Genomic DNA, 24300 nt, shown 5'->3' on the forward strand with positions numbered 1-24300 from the left:
TCCATTGTTAAATTACAACACTAATTGTTGTATTTTAGTGTTAACTTCATTGTTATACCTAGATCTACATAGAAATATATTTTAAGGAGATATATTTTGTGAAGCATAAGTAATAATTGCATTTCATTAATCTAAAAATTAGAAGACATAAGGCAGTGTTGATTCACTGGAATGTCTGTTGGTGTGCCTTTACCCCTAATGAACCCTCACCAGGTCTGAATTATGATTTTAAAAAAAATATATATATCCTTTTAAACTATTTGAAATTGGATTCGGACAATAAAATCTCCATTCTTGTTTCTACTTCTGTATTTCAGAAACTGGAAATTCTACCTGAACTTGTTTAAAAATCAGAAACTGTGTTTGAACGAGAAACGCAACGAGATCCATATACGTAGTTGCAGTGAAACATTTGAATTTGAATTTCAACTAACTCAGAATTTCAACTAACCTTTTTGTATCGCCAAGAAGAAATTTATATCATTCAAATAAACGGAGGGCCATTGGAAAATTTGAGCCACTTCGATCACCTACAGTGCGACATCTTCAAATTCGAATTTTAAGTAGCTCAGAATTTTGTACTAGAATTTCGTATATCTGTACGTTATTCTACCATGCAGAAATTTTTTTGTATCATTCAAATAAACGAAGGAGTGCCACTTCGATCACCTATAGTTAGAGAAGAAACTCTTTAGCAACAATTTTGATATTTTGTAGCATTAATTATCACAATTTTCGCATTTAAGTCGCATTTATTTTTTTAAATGTAGCACAAGTTTTTTTAAAAAGAATTATGGAACTCGTGAGCAGTATATTTTTGGTAGCAAGGTGCATATCTAATACAAAAGTAAGGATATACCTTGAATAGATACACATTCTAGCTAACGTTTTCACTAAAATATAAATTAATGCAAAAATGTAAACACTTCCTCTAAAGTCATCCTTAGTTAAAAGATAACATGCAGCAAGACATTACCAATTCTTCTTTTTAAGTTTGTTCTCCTGTCAGTAACAATCATACTATACTTGGAAAACAACCTCTCGGCATCAACACTCGAGACTGGCAACCATATTGAACGTAACAAGCTGACAGCAAAAGAACTGTGGTTAACTTTTAAACTGTTTAACAATGATACAATGTCAACTTCCTTATCCTATTCAATAACCTTACTTTTCAATTCACGGTAAGCAACCAACAGGTCATGAACATTTTCACCGCAAAACACAGTCAAAGATTTAAACAACAGTGTTCAGTTTTTTGTGTGGACAAGAGTCTCACTCAAACTCTACCGGTCTTCCCGAAAACGGGCACTCCACTTTCTCACTGACTTGACAGACACATTCTCCCCCGAATACGGCCACAGAATATGAATATCGGCCGGTTTAATCCCTTCCGCAGTCAGAAATCTGATAACACCTTGCTGCTCCTCATTCGTCGAATTGTTCAATATGAAAGCCATGATTTCCCCACACGCATTGCCACATCAATTTGACGGAACAACTTCCTGATTCTCTCCTGCGTCATGTGAGAGGCGCCCGCGCATGCGCACAACCACGTCGGACACTACAATCTCTTCAATAGATGTTGCACTACGTTCTCCCAAAGCGTCATATTCCTATTTCTACCGGTTTGGTTTATACGACGTTTCGTACCTTTTCATTTGAACACTCCTTGTATAATACAGAAAATTTGAAAGCAGAAAGCAAATTGTTGTATAAATACTGGATGGACAAAACGTGTGAGGCTGACTGTGATACTCTTATGTTTCTCACAAACAAAGACTTGTTTCTTGCTGTCGTACAGCCATAATGAATCTCTTGTATATCCCTACTACAATACGCAAAATAGAAAGGTTCTTCAGGTCTCATTAGGAGGGTGAAGATACAACTTCGCTCGCATATGTGTGAAAAACGATTACGTAGCTTATGGATGGTTAATGTCAGCAGAGAAAAGATAAAGCTAATGGATCTGTGCAAGAAAGTGATTGGTAAGGAAAAGTGAAATCTTCAACTTCCGTTCAAAGAAAACTGAAACTCATTTTAAACAATGAGGAAAATCGAGGAGTTACGTTATCTATTTATTCTCTCAATTGTACGTTTGTGTCACTGTATATTTGTACTTGCATTTTATTGTAGTTATTTCATTAGCAACTTTTGTTCGTGATAACCCATGTTCAACTTTTAATTATGTGTTTTTGAGTAAAAGGTTATAAAGTAACTTCCCCCAGTGTAATATTTAAAATGACCGTCCTGTAAACAGAGCCCCTGCCAGCTGACCCTCCCTTCTGGAATCAATCATATGGACGCACTTGCATGTTTGGCCTATTGTAGATGATGTTACGAGACGGTATTCCCAAAAGCCTGGTTCCTGTAGAGAACTTTTCCAATGTTTCCGTGAAGAATGGGAAAAAAAACCCTCACGCCAAAATCACGGAACTCATTAATGTCATGCCGCAACGACTTTGCTTCAAGCTGAAGGTCGATGAACAAGATATTAATCTGCATTCCTTGGTTACCATTTTTTGGTTTCTGTTAATTAGATATAATATACCTCTGTATATTTATATATAAGTTATTTCCTGAAAGATAAGGTATTCAACGACAAGAAATTGCTTTCCGGGCCTCCATTTCCTCACGGGAGACAAGTTTATTAAGGAATGGGGTCGAAATCATAGCAGCACGAACGTTTTCTCAATATAAAACTGAGTAGTAGAATGAAATATATAAACCATTTCTTTCCTAACTTGATAGTAGACATCTAAATTTTCGGCTTTCGTAATTTGTCCCTCCTAATGAAGCTTTAAGTTTTCCTTTTGTTAACCTGTTTCGTACCTTTGCCTCATTTGTTTTTACAGAATTCGGATGCATTGTTTCTTCCAGGTCACACCTACTGCCAATATAAAAGTACCATTAACATTTTTACGGGAGAATTTCAAACTCTAAGAAATTTTGGGATCATTCAGAAGTACAATATCATGCAACATGAGTTAAGCAACTTCCTACTCATGTAATGAATTATGAGTAGTTATAACATTTTACCACAATATGTTACTTTCTCGAACGTTCTTTGAAAACGAAAGTAACTAATTTTCCTAGAGTGAAGGATGGGAGGGGAGGGGGAAACCAAAATCTACTGAGACTCTCAGTAGATGTCACAATGAGAGTCACTGAGACGTCAAATTTACTTACCTCTTGCAGACACCTTCAAAACAAAAATATACCCATTTCATTCTTCACACTTCATATATATATCATCATTGGTAACATTACACTGATAACATATCAACCAATTTTTAAGAAAGAACATGAGCTACTACTTCGTTACACTAAACAACAACAAATAAGTTTCTACTGTAAGCATAAATGATGCAAGCCTCAAAACAAATTATTGACATATCATTCAAGATTAAGCTAATGGCTCATACAGTGCTTTCATTATCTTCTTTTAATTTACTTCCTTAATTAATAATTAAAAGTTAACTCACCTATTGGCAGAGTTCATCCCATCTTTCATCATCCCTGTCAATTTTCTCTCGCCCGTACGAGTGTAGTCACCCTACACAAAATAAAAATATATTACCATTTAAAGTATCGTGTATTGACGGAATTACAACAAAATCACATCAAGTAATGTAAAGAATAAGAATATCATTAAAACTAGTATATATTAGTTATCTTTGGGACCACTAAAAATTACTTGGATATGTTGTAATCCAAATTTGTTGTTACGTTATTCTTGTGGGGTAGGCCTTTCTTAAAACTGCACAAAACTCACTGTAATCACAGGTCACAGAAATCTTTTTCTTTCCTGTTGCAATGCCGTCTTGGAAACCGGCCCAGCAGTAAGCATAAGTACACTGTTCATAGTGCATGAGAAATTTCGACAACTGCTGCTGCTTACGGTGTAACTTTTGCCCATGTAGAATTTTAAAAAATGTCAATTTCTGAAACCGCACCGTTCTTTTATAATCATACTGCATAATAAAAGTATTTTGAAACAAAACGAAACGATCAAACACATAAATAAATAAATAAATACATAATAAATCAATAGAAATATTTCCTGGCGTGCTTCTAATAACCTTTTTGCATAAATATGTAGAATTCTTGAAATGTATCACTATAAAAAGCTATTCCTTTATTATTAAAAATATAAAATGTCTAGAAAGTTTCCTACATCCACAAGTTATTGGCGTAAACCCATCATGGCAACACTCGTTTCTTTTATCTCTTCTGCTCAGGCCAACTAATACATATACATGACATACGAAGGGTGAAAAAACGCACGACTGAATCAAAATTCGAACCAGGTTTCCGGCTTACCCTGTCAAGGCGATAATCCTACGCTGCCCAGTCCGTTCCCTGAATATCTATACATTCTATCATTCTTGAACGGGTGAGCACCGATTCAAGTGATAGAATGTATGATTGCTCAGTAAGCGGACTGGACAGCGGTGAGTTTAACACATTGGCACGGTATGCCTGGGACCTGAGTTCGGATCTCGGTCCGGTCGTGTATTTTTTATATAATCGAATTCGCACCCATATGCAAATTGGTGTGATATAAAATAGGCTATTTTCTTTATCTACTATGAAATCTATACAACTGCGTCTCAGAATTATCATCTGTTCGTGATTCGTTGTATCCGTTCTACAAGGACAACAATACTTTGAAGGCACATTTTAAAACAAAGCAACAATGCTGTCTCGATTTTCACTGAACTACTGAAAAAATTTACGAATCACAGGATCATTCATAATATGCCAATCTGTTATACCATACAATTCTACGACAAATACAAAATCAAAACAGTACATTGCATTTTGTACTTCTATCAGTAACGTCCTCCATTTGCTTCCCTGGTCATTGTTCTTTTCAGAAATGATTTGAGAAATGTTTTGGTAACACATATTATGTATCGAAGTTAGGAAAACGTGTTAATACGTAAAGACTTCAATAGAAAGTTATTCTACAATATGACATTTCAGGTGGCCGAGAAACAAATGATGAATTTAGAAGCATATAAGCAAAATTGTTAGAACGCGACTGAGTTTCACGATGGACAGGTAACAACTTACAAAGTTATGAATATAATGTACGAAATGAAAACTTACAGGTTTCCAAGAAAATAGAACCAAGTTACAAATTTAGCAAAGTTGACAAGTTTTACTTAAATTTTGTTCAATGTTCGATTACAAAAATTAAACGTAAGAACTTGAAGAAAGAACTATAGAACATTGAAGAGTAACAAACTTCATAAATAAACTCGTTTAGCGTGAGGTATCTGTATTCCATACAAAGGATGCATCAGAAAAACCTGATGGTTTGAAAATAATTCCTGGTTATTAACAAATGGTATTTTGAAACTTCGTATCATCACTTTGATAACATCACTTGAACAGGAGTCTTATCAATAAACTCAGAACGTACTCACTTTTGCTACTGCAAACTATTATAATCTTTTTTTAAAAAATTATACTAAATCTCAACCCTATTCTTAACATTTACGGTTCCTTGAAAATGCTGAAAGCTGTCAGGAAAAAAAAATACTATTTTAAAATTCACCTCTGTCCAAGATTTATCGTGTGAAGTAACAGACGGACGGACAGACGAACTAACAATATAATCTTGTAAGTCTCACTACGTGATTCTAATAAATATTGTGTTCACAAATAGAATGAAACATCTTGTTAAGCTGTTTTTCTTTATGAAAGAAATGACTCTTTAACAATTCTTCTGTACATGCTAGATATGTGACGGTCCTAACAATATGAGAGTCTTAGATTCTCTCTCTTACAGACGCAATTAACAGAGTTAGTGTTTTTACTTACCTAATAAATCCATTAAGATGCGTCAATTTCTGTCTTTAATTAAACACTCAACATATTTACACTATGTTCTTACAAAAAAAAAATAAATAAATAAATAAAAAATAAAAAAAATAAAAAAATAAATAATAATAATAATAATAATAATAATAATAATAATAATAATAATAATAATAATAATAATAATAATAATAATAATAATAATAAATACATTAAATAAAGAATTAAACAAGGATGAATATCTGTGCTTAAACAAAGAAGTAATTAACATTATCAGCTACTACACCTACTACGCATGCACTAGAAGAAGAGTAAATAACTTACTTTCAAGGCATTTGTTCCGGCATATTGTCTACTTATAATATCTCCATTATTTGCCCACAACAGCTGAAATTTGTTCCGAATATTACCCGGAATCCGTCCTTCAGGAGTGATCAAGCCAAGTTTGGTAAATTGGATTTCCATAACAGCTTTTGCTATAGCAGTCTGTGAAAATAAAGGTAAAAATGACTTACTGTTGAATTACATTTATGGGCATTACCGGCAATTATGGCCTTAAGCTTGTTACATATGAGGGATGACTCTTTTGTCGAGCACATTATCCGGGGAAGGAAAGACCTGGGACATATACGTTAGATACAATCCCGATTTCCTTGGTGCGAATGAGGAAAATAAAAAAAAACTCAGGATGGCTGGTCTGAGAAAGCTTTCCCCTTTTCGACCAGATGTCCCCACCGGCACTCAACGTTGAAATTATACAGGTAATGAAATACGCTACATTCTACAGATACTTATCGTTTTAATTGAAACACCTCAAAAAAAGTGCTGCTTATCAGATTAATATGGCGTTGGACCACCTTTCTCCCTCTTTTATGCGACATGGAATAGAGCCACACAGAAGTCGTGAATGTTAGAAAGTGGAATACTACCCATTCCGTATACAATGCATCCTTCAGTTCCATGGAAGGATGAAATGGAGAAATCCATGCCAGATTGGAGTCTCTAAAACGGATCATACATGTTCAATTATGTCAGAGGTCTGGGGAATGGTAGGGCCAAAGGAGGTGTTCAACATTCTGATGTTCCTCAAACCACGCCGCATCAGTTTTAGCTGTGTGAATGGTTGCGTTATCATCCTGGAATATGGTATCATTGCCCAGAAATAACATCTGGACTATAGAATGCACATAATGGCCTAAAATGGTGACGTAATCACAGGCAACGACGTGACCAGTCAGTGTCAGCACAGGACCCACTGAAAACCACGATATTGCAGCCCACATTGTCATGGAGCCACTGCCATGTTTTTCGGCTAGACGGACACATTGCAAATCATAACCTTCTTTGGGTTTTCACCACACATAAACATGGTCTATGGTTTGGGATAAGGTGAATGATGACTCATCCGATCATATAATCATTTTCTGTTATCAGCTGTCCATATTGCATGCTCACGGTACCACTCAAGTCGTGCTAAAGCGTTATGATTTCTCATCTGCGGTTTCACCTGTACGTCCACATCATGTAACTCCTGGCACATAGTGATTGTGGGAAGTGTTGCAAGAGTTCTCTGTGACTTGCACCGCAGTCACACATTGTCAGTTCTGACAGTTCTGTCAGTTCTTTAACGCTTGGCCAGACATCACTGCAGATTTTCTTCCAACCACTATTCCTCCTCGCCGATGTAGTTTTGCTGTGAACTTTGTAAGCCGTCATCGCCCTGGATACTGTCCCTCGCGACACACCGAACACGTAACTCAGCATTGCATCACGTAACTCAGCGCTAACAATTTACACTTATTTGGTAATCGGATAGGTCACTCATTTTACACTATCATCGTCTGTCAGTTCACTGCATACTACCATTCTATTGCTCCTCACATACTACAGAGTTTGCCCTAACACATCACCAGCAACAGCCCGGTGCTATGGTCACCACCTGACCGTTTCATTTCTAGCTCCAAGTGTTTCCATTAAATTGGTAACTATCAGTATATATTTACGTTAAATATAATAGATAGAATATCCCTGTTACTTCCGGTATCGTAAAGAACATTCTTCTCTTTATTTTCGTGCACATACTAATGTATTTTAAGCTTAAGAACTGAAATTCCTGACATCATACAATGAAAGGTGCTTCAATTATTAATTTAGTTACTAATCTACATTTAAAAGAAACAACCACCTTACGTTTCCTAAGCAAAATAAAATTATGATAACTTCGAAACTCAGGATAAAAAATAGTTTTATCGAACTTTCAACCTTGAGGATAAAAAAATATATAGTTTTATCGAACTTTCAACCTTAAACAACAAAGGCATTCAAAAATTTTGGTTTAAATATAGCTGTAAAACCGGCAAAAATTTAGAAAATACTTAATGGAATATCAAAATCATTTGAGGACAGTTTACAAATCTGTGTTTACCAAGTTTATTGTTTTTGTGAGGACATATATTAATTGTAAGATAATAATAATAATAATAATAATAATAATAATAATAATAATAATAATAATAATAATAATAATAATAATAATAATAATAATAATAATAATAAGAAGAAGAAGAAGAAGAAGAAGAAGAATAGCAATTAAATTTTGATAGGGATCAACTGGATCAGGCTAGATTACTATTCAAGATGTGTTCCCAGAATGTAAGAAGTGCTATGTACTCTGAATGTAGCAACTCTAAAACTAGGTAATAAGGCAGCACTTAGAAGAAACAGGGAAACAAATCTCTGTGGGAATTAATCTATATAATATTATCTACATATATGATGGATTTAGGTAGGTTTTGTTTTTAATTTTGATTTTCGATCTCAAATTTAAATCATTTTTCTCCTTTTATTTTCATAAAAGCCTGATGAGAGAGCTTTCAAACGTAAAACTGCTAATAGCAGAAAGCACAAGTTGTAAATGCAAGGATACTTTTAAATTTGTTTACAAAAAACTCATACATAGAATAGTAAAAGTGATTGCGGAATCTTTACTCATATTGTGAACATAAAAGCTGAAACTATCAAGTACGCCGTGTCTGATGAGATGCTGCTTTTGTTTTGTAGAATGCTGTTGTTGCACTTATGTAGTGTTACTAGTTGAAAAGGATGTTGAGAAAAGATATATGAGCGATTTTCTGTATTATTTACAGGGTTGCCAGAATATAAGAACAGTAAAAGTCAGATACCTTGTCCACTTCTGATTTTATTCTCTCACTGAAATTATTGTTGCGATTTGAAGATAAAAATGGAAGTGTCAGAGAAAACTGCCACACAAAGTAATTCGGGTCGGAACTACAAAAACTACATAAAAATTACTGAAATTCCGTACACTAGAAAACCCACTCAATGTAGAAATATCGATTTTTTAAAAATTTCTTTAAGATTTAATTACTTTTTCATACAGTATAATTGAGCTGGTAGCCATCTGGATAGTTGCTTGTTTGCACTTATATTTACTGGTTTTACATATTGAACACACAACGACTTAGAAGTATGTACATTAATACTCTCACACAAATTTGATTAAGTTCAACTTATCCCGTATATTTTCTTTAACGACTTGTGCACATGTAAGAAATTTCACGTAAAATCAGTACTTCTTACAACACTGTTATATATCTGACATCAGCTGTAAACAACTAAATTAGTTTGCAACCTTGCTCTCTGCACAAATAAATCAAACGCATAATATATAGTATGAATACATTACACATACATTTATTGAAGACATTAATAAACATAATTTACCAATGAATACATACGTATATCTATCATTTATTATTTTTAATTTTAAATAATTGTATCCATTCTCCTCATATCCTGGCTGCAACTACGCATATTTAATTTATTTCAGACATAGCTGTCTTCGGTAAATCATAAAGATGTTAGTTGATGTTAGTTTAGCGTCCCTTTTAGCAGCGAGGCTATATGAGACGTGGACCTACTGATTAACGTGGAATCCGAACCACATGAGCTCCCGCCGGGAATCGAACCCGGGTCTCCCACGCCAAAGGCGCGTACGCTAACCGCTTAGCCACGGAGGAGCTCGGTAAATCATAAAGAAATACTCATTTTCTACTAAAATATTCGAAGCGTCAACAGCATTCATAAAATAAAATGAGAGTTATTTACTAACAATTTGAATTTTTAAACATTTTGCTTACCTGTACAACATTCGTTCGATCTAGACAGTCAATGCAATTAACTCTGAACACCCCTCTTTGTTTACATATGAATCCATGGCTATCCGTCCAACAGTAGCTCATATCCCGAATTATGTCATATATGTTGGCAATAAGAATAGAGACATTTTCGAAGTGCATTCCTCTACTGCAAAATAAAAGCATAATGTTAAAAATACGAGATACATATTTATTGTTAAACTTTCATAAAAGCAAAAATACCACGATTTTATATGCATTCCTATTCCAAAGCTCCATTACGAATCCTTAAGAATAAAGAGCAAAAAATATTTATAATGATGAAGAAAAAGACAATAATAATGAATTTGTCAATGTTGGCAATTTATTGGTATTAGCTCAACATGCTAAAACTTTTTTTCTTTCTATGTTTTCTGCTAAGGTTAACTGAGTTATAAACACTTTTGAAACTTTTAACTGTATGTAGATTGGTATTTTCTCGAACCAAAAGGATTTGAAGACAACGCGTTAGAAAACATAATGTAATGAATTGTTAACAGCATTTAGTACTTACGCCAGCTTTATTTTTAGCACACAGATTTATATGGGGCATTATTTTTGTGTTAGATAAATTGAGATATATTTAGGTGAATCCCAAAGTAACGTCCGCGCAGAATACTTGTCCACGAGCTTTCTCTTCAAAAACGGCCAGAGCCAAGATGTTTTGTCATTATTATTATTATTATTATTATTATTATTATTATTATTATTAGTAGTAGTAGTAGTAGTAGTGGTAGTAGTAGTAGTAGTAGTAGTAGTAGTAGTAGTAGTAGTAGTAGTAGTAGTAGTAGTAGTAGTAGTAGTAGTAGTAGTAGTAGTAGTAGCAGCAGCAGCAGCAGCAGCAGCAGCAGCAGCAGCAGCAGCAGCAGCAGCAGCAGGAGGAGGAGGAGGAGGAGGAGGAGGAGGAAAATGAGAGAGAGCAACCAGGCTCTAGAGCTTAATGTTATTCACCAGGTTATAACTTATGCTGATGATGTAAATCTGATAGGGAATGATATAAGGACAATAGAAAGAAATACAGTGGTTTTATAAACGCTTGCAGGGTTTGGAAGTCAACGCACGAGGAAACTTTCGGAAACGCATCGTAACCGTAATACTTCAAATTATGGATACATTAACTCACTCACTCTATGGTTATGGAACCCGGAGGTTCAATGCCGCATTCAGAAAAGCTCTCCGTGGACTTCTATCCTTAGCCAAGTGGATCCCGTTTCTACTTTGTATTCCTATTTCTGCGAGATCCAACTTAAGATTGTTCTCGTATCTGCACTTAGGTCTTCCTAATGATTGTTTTCCGATTGGACTTCCAGTTAAAACTTTGAAAGCGTTCCTACTTTCTTCCATTCTGGCTACATGACGTGCCCACCTGAGCCTCCTACATTTGATGATCCTAACAATGTTTGGTAAACGGTGTAAATTATGTAGTTCCTCGTGAAGTTTCCGCCATTCCCCATTCCTGTTCCTCTTGGGTCCGTATTCTCTCACGGTTTTATTCTCAAACGCTTTCAGTTTACGTTTCTCCCCCAGAGTTAGCGACCATATTTCGCAACTATACAAAAGAACAGGCATAATTATCGTTTTGTATAGTTTAAGGTTCAAATTCCTCTATAGAATTCGCGACGACAGAAGGTTTTGAACTCAATAATAACATTGAACTGGATACGTTAAAACATCAAATAATATTTTCAATGAAATGGATACTTTCAAATATTTAGGATCAACATTAACAGATCAAAACTAAATCTACTAAGAAAGCAAGTATCGACTGAAAGCAGGGGATTTATCTTATTATCCACTCGAAACTGTTCTTCCTGTTTCCTCCTGATCCAAGAGGGATAAGAATGGAGAATGGCGGAAACTTCATAACGAGGGACTGCATAATTTATACCGTATACTTAACATTGTTAAGGACATTAAGTTTAGGAGCCTCAAATTGGCACGTCATGTAGCCAGAATGGAGGGAAGTAGGAATGTTTTCAAAATTTTAACTGGAAATCCAATCGAAAAAGGCCATTAGGAAGATTTAGGCGCAGATGGGAAGATAATATTAAGATGGATCTCGGAGAAATAGAAATACAAAGTAGAAACTGGATCCAATTGACGAAGGACAGAAGCAAATGGAAAGCTATTGTGAATGCGGCAGTGAACTTCATGGTCCGGGTTTCATAGGCCATAGGGTGAGTGAGTTATCATTGTGTTTTCTTTGAAATGAACTGAAATCTTAATTATACAATTTTACGGATTTCCTCTTCAGGTCTAGTTAAACGTTTCTTCGTTATTTTTTTTAAATGAATTTGTATTTCATATATAAACTAGCGTCAATTGTCCGGTTCGCTGGTTTAAAATAAGAAATATTAGTAATATGTTCCGTTAGTCAGTTACTTTTTACTATTACTGAAACGCTCTATGATATCGGCCATTTTCGATCATCCCCTCCTCATTTCCCAAGTTGCGGGGCTGAATTTGGATTTAAAGTGCATCGGAAGTGTCACTCTTCATCCTAGCTCATCTTCATGAACTATGGATTCATCACTAATATGGGTCATTTTCGATCATATATATATATCGGATGTTCTAAAAATGACGCCCACGGACGACAGAGTACTAGTCTACAGGCTAAAATAAAGCAAAAATGTTATATGATGTTTTGCCCTCCGGGGTCTCTACACCTAATTAAAAGTTTAAGATGGTTAAAAATTTCACAAATGAGGCTAAGAGACAAGTGTCCAACTTAACAGATTTTACTGATCGAAAGTGCAAATTGACTAAAGAGACATAATTCCTAAAATTGGGAACCTGAGAAAGGAAGGGAGTATAAAGACTTCCGATATTATCGAGTGTGAATAGGATATGTATTGCTATTTTAAATTTTGTTCCGTTTAGTCAATAACTCTTGAATAGAAATTCAGATACAGCCCTGATCAAAGGCCTTGTTTAATTTTCCTTCAATACAGTAAATATATGAGTATATATCTAATTCTGTGAACAATGTCTCTCAAGGAAATTTCAAATTAGTCCTCTAGTTGAGTAAACACTTACAGAAAACAGAATATAAAAGATTACTGTACAAATAACAGAACAAAACGCAACCCTGGCATAAAGGAGAAGACTGCTATTCACTTTATGATAGGATCGAAAGTGCTAATAAGTATTTTGCCTAATAGTAACCATTATTTTCGATGGGTTTAAAGATTTCTCACCTATTTGAACCTTAACATTAACACTTATGCACCGAATGAATTAAAGGACATTGTTCTAAATTCTTTTTAAAATCTCATTTCAGCATCAAAGCTTTATGAGGCATAATCTTATAATTCAGTAGGATTCAAACAACACTGTACTTCTACCAGGAATCGAATTCGAAATTGCTATGTCAGAGGCGAGTTGATTCTGCCATAAGGAAGGACTATACACAGAATATACAATCAAAAAGTAGTATAACCATACATAAAATTAATAAAACTGACAGAAGTGTAATCAAGAGTGGCATAAAAGTCATATTCAAGAAAATACTACCACTCACTTCTCTTGTAAAACACTTTAGTTCAGGACTATATCATATGTTTTAGTACTGTCCTTCGAAATAAAGTTCTTGGACAACCAAACAAGATCCATATTGATTGGATTTAATTCTACTTATGAATATAAGTATCTGGTTTTTCAAAGATAAGTGGCCAGGATTTTTTCAACATGATAATACCTATGTGAACGAACGCAAAATTACGTGCTCACTTACCAATATTCATGAAAATCGAAGAGAACGTAAGACAAGTTCGGGTTATCAAAATTGAAAATATGATTGGTAAATGCATCTCCAATTATTTTTTCTTTACCCTGCTGATCTATGAGGTTCACAATACACACAGGTCCATACACAGACAGTTCCTCGTTGAAGTGTTTTTCAAAGGCTACTTGAGTTTCTGCTTCACCTGGAAAACAAGAAATTAGTGCAAAAGCCACGATCTGCAGATAATAAACAAACAATGTTGTACAATGGTATCTTCCTCTACTTCATACAATAAACTAATAATTAAACAATATTAAAAAAAAAAAAAAAAAAAAAATCATACGTTAAAACATACGAAAGACAAAATCTGCGAACATTTTCAAAGCACTCCTCGCTTCTCCCTTAGCGCATCTAAACAAAACTTGTTACTACATTGTAAAAGACATAATGTGCTAAATTCTTTTTCTTTATTTGTTCATTCTGTAGAATAAAAGTGAATGAGTAAGGTTTCTTTCTCTTCTTAATTTATGGGCAATGAAAAGTCCTTGGTATGTACTACAACGTAACGTTCAATTAACAGTTTTGAACTGCGAAAGGGTGATGTAGCGAACATAGTTACGCTCAGCATGTCACTCAGGCTCTACACCTAATTAAATATGATCACAACATTGATACAAATTATTAGAATTTCCAGACCGGAAAACATGAATATTCATGTGGTTGTGGATGAATGCATTTTAGAGGAAAGATGGTAGTATGTAAAGATGAGTGACAAATTGTTTTGTTTAAATACAGAACAAAGATTTTGATATTTATTGCTAACTATGTTTGGTATATTTTATGTTAGATAAAATGGATTTATTATCCTGCCGAAAATATGCTCTCGTCTACTTATGCTAAATGAACTCTGCACGTGAAATTTCATCTTTAATTATATTGTTCAAAACACATGACACGCATCCAATTAAGTCAATTTTGTACATCATTTGATACCTCTTTAAAAACAGAATCACTCTTAAATGTTTTCTCATACATTGCTCTTTTTACGTCATAATTCCAACAATTCCAAATGATTTATCATACGAATGCGTGCAGAACTTTCTTATCGTTTCTTTTGTTGTATCTTCAATACTGGCGTTGGTCGTCGTTCCTTAATAACACATTAATTTTTAAACGGTTAATAACATAGGTGATTCTTTAATAGGAATTCTATTACGTTCATATTCTCCAGCCACTCTGGCATTTTCACGCATTCACTTTTACAAATGTAAGAAAAAAATATTTACTCATACCTATAATAATAATAATAATCCACTCAATTCTTAAGAACGTAATGAGTCTCATTTCGTACGGGTTTGCATTAACGTAACATAAAAAGGGAAATTAGTTTGCGATAATATGTGAAGCACTTTTACAATTGCATGTTTCAGCTTTTGCGCTGCGGACTTCAAAATTAAGCAACGTTGGTATGGAATGGGGCCCCATGTAATCATTCTCTTTATTTGTTTGACATATCGAATCGAAGTCCAAGGACTCGAGATAAACATTGTATACTTATGGGGACAGACTACTAAATATTTTTTAAAAGCTAACAATTTAATTTTTTACCAGTTTTTCGTAAGAGATAATGAAATGTAACTTACCTCAGTAGTAGATAATGTTATTCTACACCCGAAAATATGAATCGGAAGAATCATTAGTGTTGCCATTCATAGAAATTACAGTGGGGCCAGAATTTGAATTACCCAAAAATCTAGGTTATGGAATGAACTCAACGGCAATACGACTTATACTGTCTGTGTTCCTTGTTAACTACTTTTTAAATAATATTTGTATTTATTTTGTAATAAAGAGTACAAAATACATATTTTTTTTTATTTGCAGTAGAATTAAAATACAAATATTGTTTAAAAAGTAATCAACAAGAAGCACAGACAACATGAAATGAAATGAAATGAAATCTTTGAGTTTTACGTCCCACGGTTGTGCCGGCTAGGCTAAAGGAGACGGTGATTATGAGAGATGAGTGAAATGGTGGAATGAAGAAAGTGGGAGGAAACGGGAGAACCCCGAGAAAACCCACGAGCACGGTGTTTGTCCACCACAAAGTTCACTTGGCGGGGGCTGGGATCGAACCCGGGACCCCAAGCACCAGAGGTGAACGCTCTACCACTGAGCCACCGCGCCCCCCACACAGACAACATGGTAAGTCATCAATTGCCGTTGAGTTGATTTTTCTAGTCGCTGCCATAACCTAGATTTTTGGGTAATTCAAATTCTGGCCACACTGTAATTTCTACGGATGGCAACACTGAAAATTCTTCCGATTCGTATTTTCGGGTGTAGAATAACATTATCTACTACTAAGATAAATTACATTTCATTATCTTTTTTCACTTACGAAAAACTGGCAAAAGAAAAATGGTTAGCTTTTGAAAAATATTTAGTAGTCTGCCCCCTTATGTAGAAACGAAAGTCGATAAGCACTGAGCCCGGTCTCTCTCGTAGGTTGTTAACACGTTCTTTCACGGGATTTTGTAAGTAACTTGGCGGTAGTTCTACTGCCACCTGAGACACTGCTCGGAGGGTCTCCCAGCAGTAGTGCTAACCATGATTTCTTTATCGGACAATAAAATATTTTTCAAGTTAGAAAATTCTGTGCACAGCTCTTCATGGACTTCAAAGTCAGAAACTATCGTTTAAGTAAATGCTTTTGATTTGAATAAGAATAATATGATCAAACATCCACTGACTGAAATAAAGACGACATGAATAAATATACAATGCACATTAAGGTCTGCATTTTAACTCAGTAATTTATATAAAGAGTAAATATTGTTATTTTTGTGTTGGTGTATCGTGGGATATTATTTTGCTACTATATTTCACAAATCTCACTGTCTGCTTATTCATACAGGCCTATTCTCTAGACTACTTCTTGAACCGCTGTTTAATTCATGTTTTTGTTTTTCTAGTCAGGACAGAAGGTAACTTCAATACTTCGAGCTGCAATTAAGTAGATTAATATACGCCTGTTATCATCTTCTAAGAATTGATAAACTGTATACAGAACACTTTATGATAAGCAAATGGTGTCCGCCTTCTTTTCTTTTCTGTAACAATAGTGTTTCTATATCCATTAACAATGAACTAAATGGAATACACTGTAAAGTAAGCTGATTGAAAACTGTAGAAATTTTGGTACAGTAACAGTGTATGAATCTTTCTTCATTAGGACTAAGAATCCTATATTAAACTTGGATTAAGGTAGTCTAGACATGTAATGAGTTACACCATCAATTACAGCAAGTAATATAATTTTATACTTACTGCACGAAAATTTTCACAGCATTCGAGCAGTACACTTCATAAAATATCCATCTAGTTCAATATTAATGGATATGGAAATACTGTTACAAAATTGAAAGATGGCAGACATCACATGATGTTCTGTGTACAGTTTATCAATTACGAAAATAGGCATATTCATCCACTTAATTTCGTGTTTAAGTGTTCAAATTAGCCTTTTTACCCTACTACAAGACGGAAAACGAATTAAGCAGTGGTCCAAGAAGTAATCCAGACCTGCATGAATAGGCAAACAATGAGGTTCATGAAACAAAGCAACAAAATTATACTCCACGGACGCACCACATAAATAAGAATATTTGTTCTTTAAAATAACACACAGTTTACCTTCATAATCTTGCGAAGACTTCTACTGATCATCATATCAAAACCATATTCACTTATCTGTTACTACGTGGAAACAATGATGAAAATTTTACATTTGAATTGAAAATTCAAATTTAAATCAACATACATAGATTTGTGGTCAAATACTAGGAAAATAAATATACCTTTGTCTAACCGCGGCGGAGGTCGATATTTATAACCAGGTTGACTCCAGAAAATAGGAACTGATCCCCGGACTTGCACAAATGATACTTGATGTTGATGATATGAAATGATTTGCTCTGTCTCCACATAATTGGCTACTTTCCCGTTCTCATCCACACCACGTCTTTTGTACCGAGTACCAGCTCGGAATCTGCTTCGACGTGAGATCAGTGTAAGGGTGAATGTCTAAAAGTAAATAAAACATTAATCTACTCATTACACAAAATTAAAAATAGTAACCTATACATCTTTTATTCACTTCAAAAGAGTAACTACATAAAGAACAATTAAAATATTACTGAAAAAGTTATAGCGTGGATCTACTTTGCTTACTGTCTTTTAAGAGTTTTTCTGAACGGCTTCAGCCATTTATTCTGTCGCTTTTCAACAGGTTAAGTCATTCATGAAGATCGAATTTCATGAAAACATCTTATTTTTTAGGTGCAAGGGTTCTAAATCTGAAAAATCGAGAACAGAGGTTAGTTTTCAAGTTTTTATTTTACAATCCTTGCACCCAAAAAGCAAGATGTTTTCATAAAGCGATGTGGTCTTCATATGAGTGACTTAAACTGTTCCGTGGCTGTAACTGTTCAGGGAAACTCATAAAGCCGCAATAAACAATGTAGATTCGTGCTAACATTTCTTAAATTAGTATTAAGAATATCAATTGCTTTAAATAAACAATTACCAAAAGCTGAAATTGAATTAGTGGTATGGCATATATAAACATGATTACTATGCTATAAACCTATTATATTGAAAGAAACCTAAAATTTCAGACAATAAATTGTCTAACAATACAAGTTACATGTCTTAAATATACGATTAGTATTACTGTAGTATGCCAATCGAATCATCCCATACTATACAGTCACAACAAACAGGTTGTAAAGCATTTATCATGCACGATAGGTTGATAGACTAATGTTGATGGTGCCAAACATGTACAAGCAAATCGGTTTGGTGTGGGAAAAACCCCGATTCATTGCATCAACATAACCTATTCCAATCTTTGTTAATCCAATTAATATGACCACATATCCAGGTAAGATGAATGCAGACACGGCGCTTCGTTATGATTCGATGATACGTGAATTGCCTGCTATGAAATTTCACCTACCGCATAATCATTTGTGATACTAAGTGTTACGCATCCATCTTTGAACAATTCCCGTAATTTCCCGACATTAGTAATGTGTCAGTTTCACAAACCATTTTACTCAAAGTCTGTGCCGTGGTGTAATCTTCCACACACACACACACCTGAAACTTGGTGTTTAGTGATCGATAGTCCGCTTTATTAGACCTCCCACTAGATCTTCATTATACTAATACTGGCACAACCACCAGGGTCACTGCCTGGGTTATTGACAAATCCGTTACATGCCATAATCATTTCCTATGTACGGAGAAACAATCCAATACCGCATCCTATTACTAGGTTCATTGTTTGTATTCTCAAGCGCATTCTCAACACTTTTCCTCCCTTCACTAGAAACATGTAATATCAACTGGGGAAACTATCAATGCAACTTGAATGGGAGGTTGCATTTCAATAAATTTTCACTCTATGTTTCAATTTACATTGCAAATAATACATAAAATTTAAGCAAATTAATACGAAGGACTAACAATAGTTAAATACATTCCAAGTTAAAATTATGAGGACAATTCAATAAAGCAAACTGTTTCGATATGTATAATAAAATTGGATTTAATGTCACAAATCCATTACAGAGTGAAAAGACATCAATCGAGCAGAATACCATAGCGTGCAACACATGGCAGGAAAGACGCATGAAATTAAAAACTAACGAGTTAGCGCTCCAGTAGAAAATGACAACGTAGACGAGAAGCACTTGAAGCGCTTTGTCCTTTTACAGAAATATGGTGCAAAGCTATACAGGGTGTCTACTAAAATTCCAAAATGAAATTTTTCATATCCTTTTCTGTATCAAACCATAAAATTTCGTAACATTCTTGAGTGCGAATTTGGATGTGAATTAGGCCGAATTTTCATCATGCGATAGAAGCGTGCTTTGCTTGCGACTTAGTTGCGTCTAAAGCCAACCATAGACATTTTTGGTGGTTAATTTTGACATTTTATAGAACAAAATTTTCCAGTCTGTACTTATATTTGTACAAACAAAAAAATCGTGACCCAAAAGCTAAACTTCGTGATTTTTTCTTGACTTTCAAGACCGTTTTCTGATTTCGGGACTTTTCGGGACGTTCGTGATTTTTGTGACTGATAGACACCCTGCTATATGAAAGAAATGAAAAGGCATCAGTAAGATAAAAATTTCAAGATGATCAAATATATAACATTGAAAATGAACAAGTCAATGCACTTCTGTTTTGACTCTAAAACAACTCTCCCTCTCTCTCTCTCTCTCAGTGCAACAGATTGAGGACGATGAAAAAGTGCATTAAGCGAAACAGTGACTATTATATGCGGGCATTTTTATCTCAATAAAATGCTTTCAACCTTACTAATTGAATTACCCTTGTTTGTGCAATTACATATAAAGGAAGGAAACTACCAATACTTTTTACAATGAAAATAAGTTTCAGTGACAACTGTACAGTGATCTAGAACAATAAGAACTTCCTTATAAAGTTCATTTCTCAGTAGTCATGAAAAAAAGTCAGAAACTCTATAATTATATGCAACATACCTCATACTTTGGTTCCATCATATTTCCGACTTCGACTGTACAACGTTCAATTTGAATAAAACCTTGAATTATTGGAACAATCCATGGATCAGCTCTTGGATCCTGTAATCACATTAAAAAAAAACATTGATAATACTTCTGAAGTTAGTAACAAAGATCTACCAAAAGTATTTTAAATTGAAAAATTGAACAACAGTTGGAAGGGTTTTAAAAGGAAATTAGTCAAGGTCCATATATTTACAAGTACCATCCATTCCAGCATTCCCTGGTTAAACTGCAGGTTGATTATGAAATTTAAACTTAAAACCTCTATCGTATGAAGCAAGAGTGAATCTACATAAGCTGATTATTCAATAAATAAATAAATAAATAATAAAAAATATAACAAGAAGAACATTGCCCAAAAATGAGGGAGACCAGTCGATAGATCTTGTTGGCTAAAGAAAATTATATGTGTGAGCATGAAAACTCATGCGTATTTTGGAGAATACGGGAAAGCAATTTTTAAACCGTACAAGAACCATGCCACTTATTGAGATGAAACCGATATACTAAAATGTATCTTCATTAAGCTATTTATTATGCTGCCAATAAGACGACTATGTATACTACGGTTAATGAGATATAGCCTAAAATTGCCATTCAATTTTACACGTTCATTTCTAATTAACTACTGAACTGTTCACAGATAAGACATTTATATTAGTCAATAGATCACATACAGCTGCACAAAATAAAATGCTTGAGTAAATTATCATGCGTAGTTTTCGAGAAAATAAGAAATGAGCTTTTGGAGTATTAAAACGTATGACGGTTGATGCTAATGATAATTCACAGCTTTTATTTTGCTGGAAAAATGCATTTTTATGTACTGTATATGTAGCTAAAACCACTGTAACTAGCAAATTGTATCTATTGTTGCTTGTATTTTCCTAACGGCGACACAAATACTTTCTTATGCACATAGGTCAACTACCTGAAAAGTTGACATAAATCATAATATCAAGTTACATACATCATTACTAATTACATCTAACTGAAATGCAGTGAGACATTGTATTAACTCAATATATTATGTCAATTTCTTTCGATTCTAGTGTTCTGATGAGTCTGAAAATACATCCATCAAAGCGACATCACTTTGCTTTCTTTGGTTTAGCAACGCACCCATAGGAAAATGATAATCATCATTTCACTCTCTGCTTCAAAAGATCTGTAAATCTGTGTATAAAAAATTGTGCATTCTCTGCTTTCTTGTTAATTTCGGTATGCCATGCTTCAGTCTGATTTTTCGTCGTGTCTCCATTGTTGTCTTAAAAGATTTTTTCGTTCTTAGTAACTACATTGCATTTTCTCTTTACATTTCCATTAAAGTTCTCTCCCTATAAAATATTAAAATTTTTGTATCTCCTTTAATTATTCTTCTTTTTTAAATCACTTTATATGACTTAAACTAGAAATATAATTCACTGAATACGGCAAACGTTTATTTAAAAACTAGTTGAATATACCCATGCTTCGCACGGGGGCTGTATTTGGAAGTCATCGTTAATGGAAGTGTCACCATTGATTTCAGTGACCGCGTAAACTATGGATTTGACACTAATATCGGTCATTTTGAATTACTTTTATGTGTCTCGGTATCTCCTTCCCCCTCCACCGGTGACCCTCAGCCCGGAGCCGATTAGCGTGAATTTGGAAGTTAATGTGATCGGAGTTTCACCATTGATTTCAGCGACCGCGAAAACTATGAATTCGACACTAATATCGGTCATTTTCTACTACTTTTACATGTCCCGGTAAGCGCCCCCCCTAAGACTCCCCTGGTTGGGGTTTTGACAAAAACGTTTACCTCTGGTCTGGAGCCTAGACCAAGGTATTCGTGACTAAAATTTGGTAACTCTCAGTCAATTTGTCTGGTTCTCAAGCCGGTTCCGGTTAAACGCCCCCGTGGTTCGAAATTTGAAAATAAGCTTCGTCTTGATCTGGGGCCTGGGCCAAGGTACCCCTGACCAAAATTTGGTAACTCTCGGTCCACTCGTCTGGTCCCTAGGCCGCACACAGACAGACAGACAGACAAACAAACTCTTTATTTTATTTATATTAGATAGAAGATAACAAATGCGTAACAGTTTCGCCATCCAACTGAACATATTGACTTCATCAGACACTATAACCTCTATTATATTATATATAATTATTAGGGTGGGCCGAAAAAAACTCATTTTTTTTATTTCGAAGTTGTAATAACGCGGAAAAGTTGCGAATTATATAGACAAAGAAAAAAAATCAAAATCGGTTGACATCTTCCGGTCGCGCATAGACCCTAAAGTTTGACAAAATATGAAAAAAAAAAAAAAAAACATTTTTGCGATTATTTTTTTAAATTTTTGAATTAAATGTTTTCGTAATGTAATAGTTTTTAACGTCTTCAAATAGAGCCTAAAAACATTGTATTTTAATTTGGTTTAGATCAATTGATATCTTTCGGTCGCGCATAGGGTCTAAAATTTGTCAAAATATTGAAAATGTTACATTTTTACGAGTTTTTAAAAATATCTTTAATATACTGTTTTTAAACATAATACTTACATTATTTTTATTTTTGAACATAAGAACATTGTGATTTATTAAGATGCGAATAAATTAACAACTTCCCATCGCGCAATGATCCCAATGCTATAGAAAAACAGTACCTAAAAAAGATAGTCCTGTGACATGATGGGTGATAACAGTAACAACGTGCATGGTACTTTTTGACTTGCTCTATATTTAAAAAGCTCTGTTATCACCCATCATGTCACAGGACTATCTTTTTTAGGTACGATGGGAAGTTGTTAATTTATTCGCATCTTAATAAATCACAATGTTCTTATGTTCAAAAATAAAAATAATGTAAGTATTATGTTTAAAAACAGTATATTAAAGATATTTTTAAAAACTCGTAAAAATGTAACATTTTCAATATTTTGACAAATTTTAGGCCCTATGCGCGACCGAAAGATATCAATTGATCTAAACCAAATTAAAATACAATGTTTTTAGGCTTTATTTGAAGACGTTAAAAACTATTACATTACGAAAACATTTAATTCAAAAATTTTAAAAAATAATCGCAAAAATGATTTTTTTTTCATATTTTGTCAAACTTTAGGATTTATGCGCGACCGGAAGATGTCAACCCATTTTGATATATATATTTTTTTATTTTTCTTTGTCTATATAATTCGCAACTTTTCCGCACTATTACAACTTCGAAATAAAAAAAATGAGTTTTTTCGGCCCACCCTAATAATTATAGTGTCTGATTAAAATTATTATTTTTAAATAAACGTTGCCTTGTTCAGTGAATTGTATTTCTAGTTTAAGTTAAGACAGCAAAGCTAGTATGAACCCTTTATGTGTATTATACAGGGTGGCCCAAAAGTAGGTATACAGACCCGTATTGATCAGTTCAGGGACGTACGCAGGGGGTGGGTCCTGGGGGTCCGGACCTCCCCCGAAATTCCAACTTTAGTGTAAATTTAGCCTAATTTTAGGGACAAGTTTAGGAATTTCAATATAAAATACCCTGATATTAAGTTTGGACCCCTCTCGAAATAAATTCCTGCGTACGCTACTGGATCAGTTCATTGTATTTTATATCTTTTCTTGTTATTATCCATCAGGTAGACTATGTTTCTTTATTATTTAATCTTTTACTTAAAACTAAAGCTCGAAACAGCCTAGGCAAATAAGCCCATAAACTAGAATATACTTGATCAATGCAGGAGTGCATAACTACTTTTAAGCCACCCTGTATCTTTCACCTACTTTGTCTTTTCCTTTCTTATTTTTTTTTAAAAAAAAGTCTTAATTTACTGTACAAATTTGTATATTTCTATATTGCTTTTATTTAATTAATAATAATAATAAATTTAATTTTTGTATTCTTTTATTTACTTCTTTTTCTTCAACATTTTTTCTATAA

The 24300-nt window shown here is 34.1% G+C and overlaps 1 protein-coding gene across 2 annotated transcripts in view; it reads right to left on the bottom strand.

The window, feature by feature from the left end:
• The window catches only part of sp3 (phosphatidylinositide phosphatase spermathreecae), a 240709-nt gene that overhangs the window by 48151 nt on the left and 168258 nt on the right, over nucleotides 1-24300 (bottom strand). For both annotated transcript variants that reach the window (XM_081734389.1, XM_081734388.1), the window contains exons 5-10: nucleotides 20331-20432; nucleotides 17613-17838; nucleotides 13762-13954; nucleotides 9990-10155; nucleotides 6154-6315; nucleotides 3486-3556 (exon numbers count right to left, since the gene is read on the bottom strand). In XM_081734389.1, the coding sequence (XP_081590515.1) occupies nucleotides 3486-3556; nucleotides 6154-6315; nucleotides 9990-10155; nucleotides 13762-13954; nucleotides 17613-17838; nucleotides 20331-20432 (920 nt within the window). The remainder of the gene's footprint in view (nucleotides 1-3485; nucleotides 3557-6153; nucleotides 6316-9989; nucleotides 10156-13761; nucleotides 13955-17612; nucleotides 17839-20330; nucleotides 20433-24300) is intronic.

This window comes from Thermobia domestica, chromosome 12, assembly GCF_964235325.1.
Source record: "Thermobia domestica chromosome 12, izTheDome1.hap1.1, whole genome shotgun sequence".
Lineage (NCBI taxonomy): Eukaryota > Metazoa > Arthropoda > Insecta > Zygentoma > Lepismatidae > Thermobia > Thermobia domestica.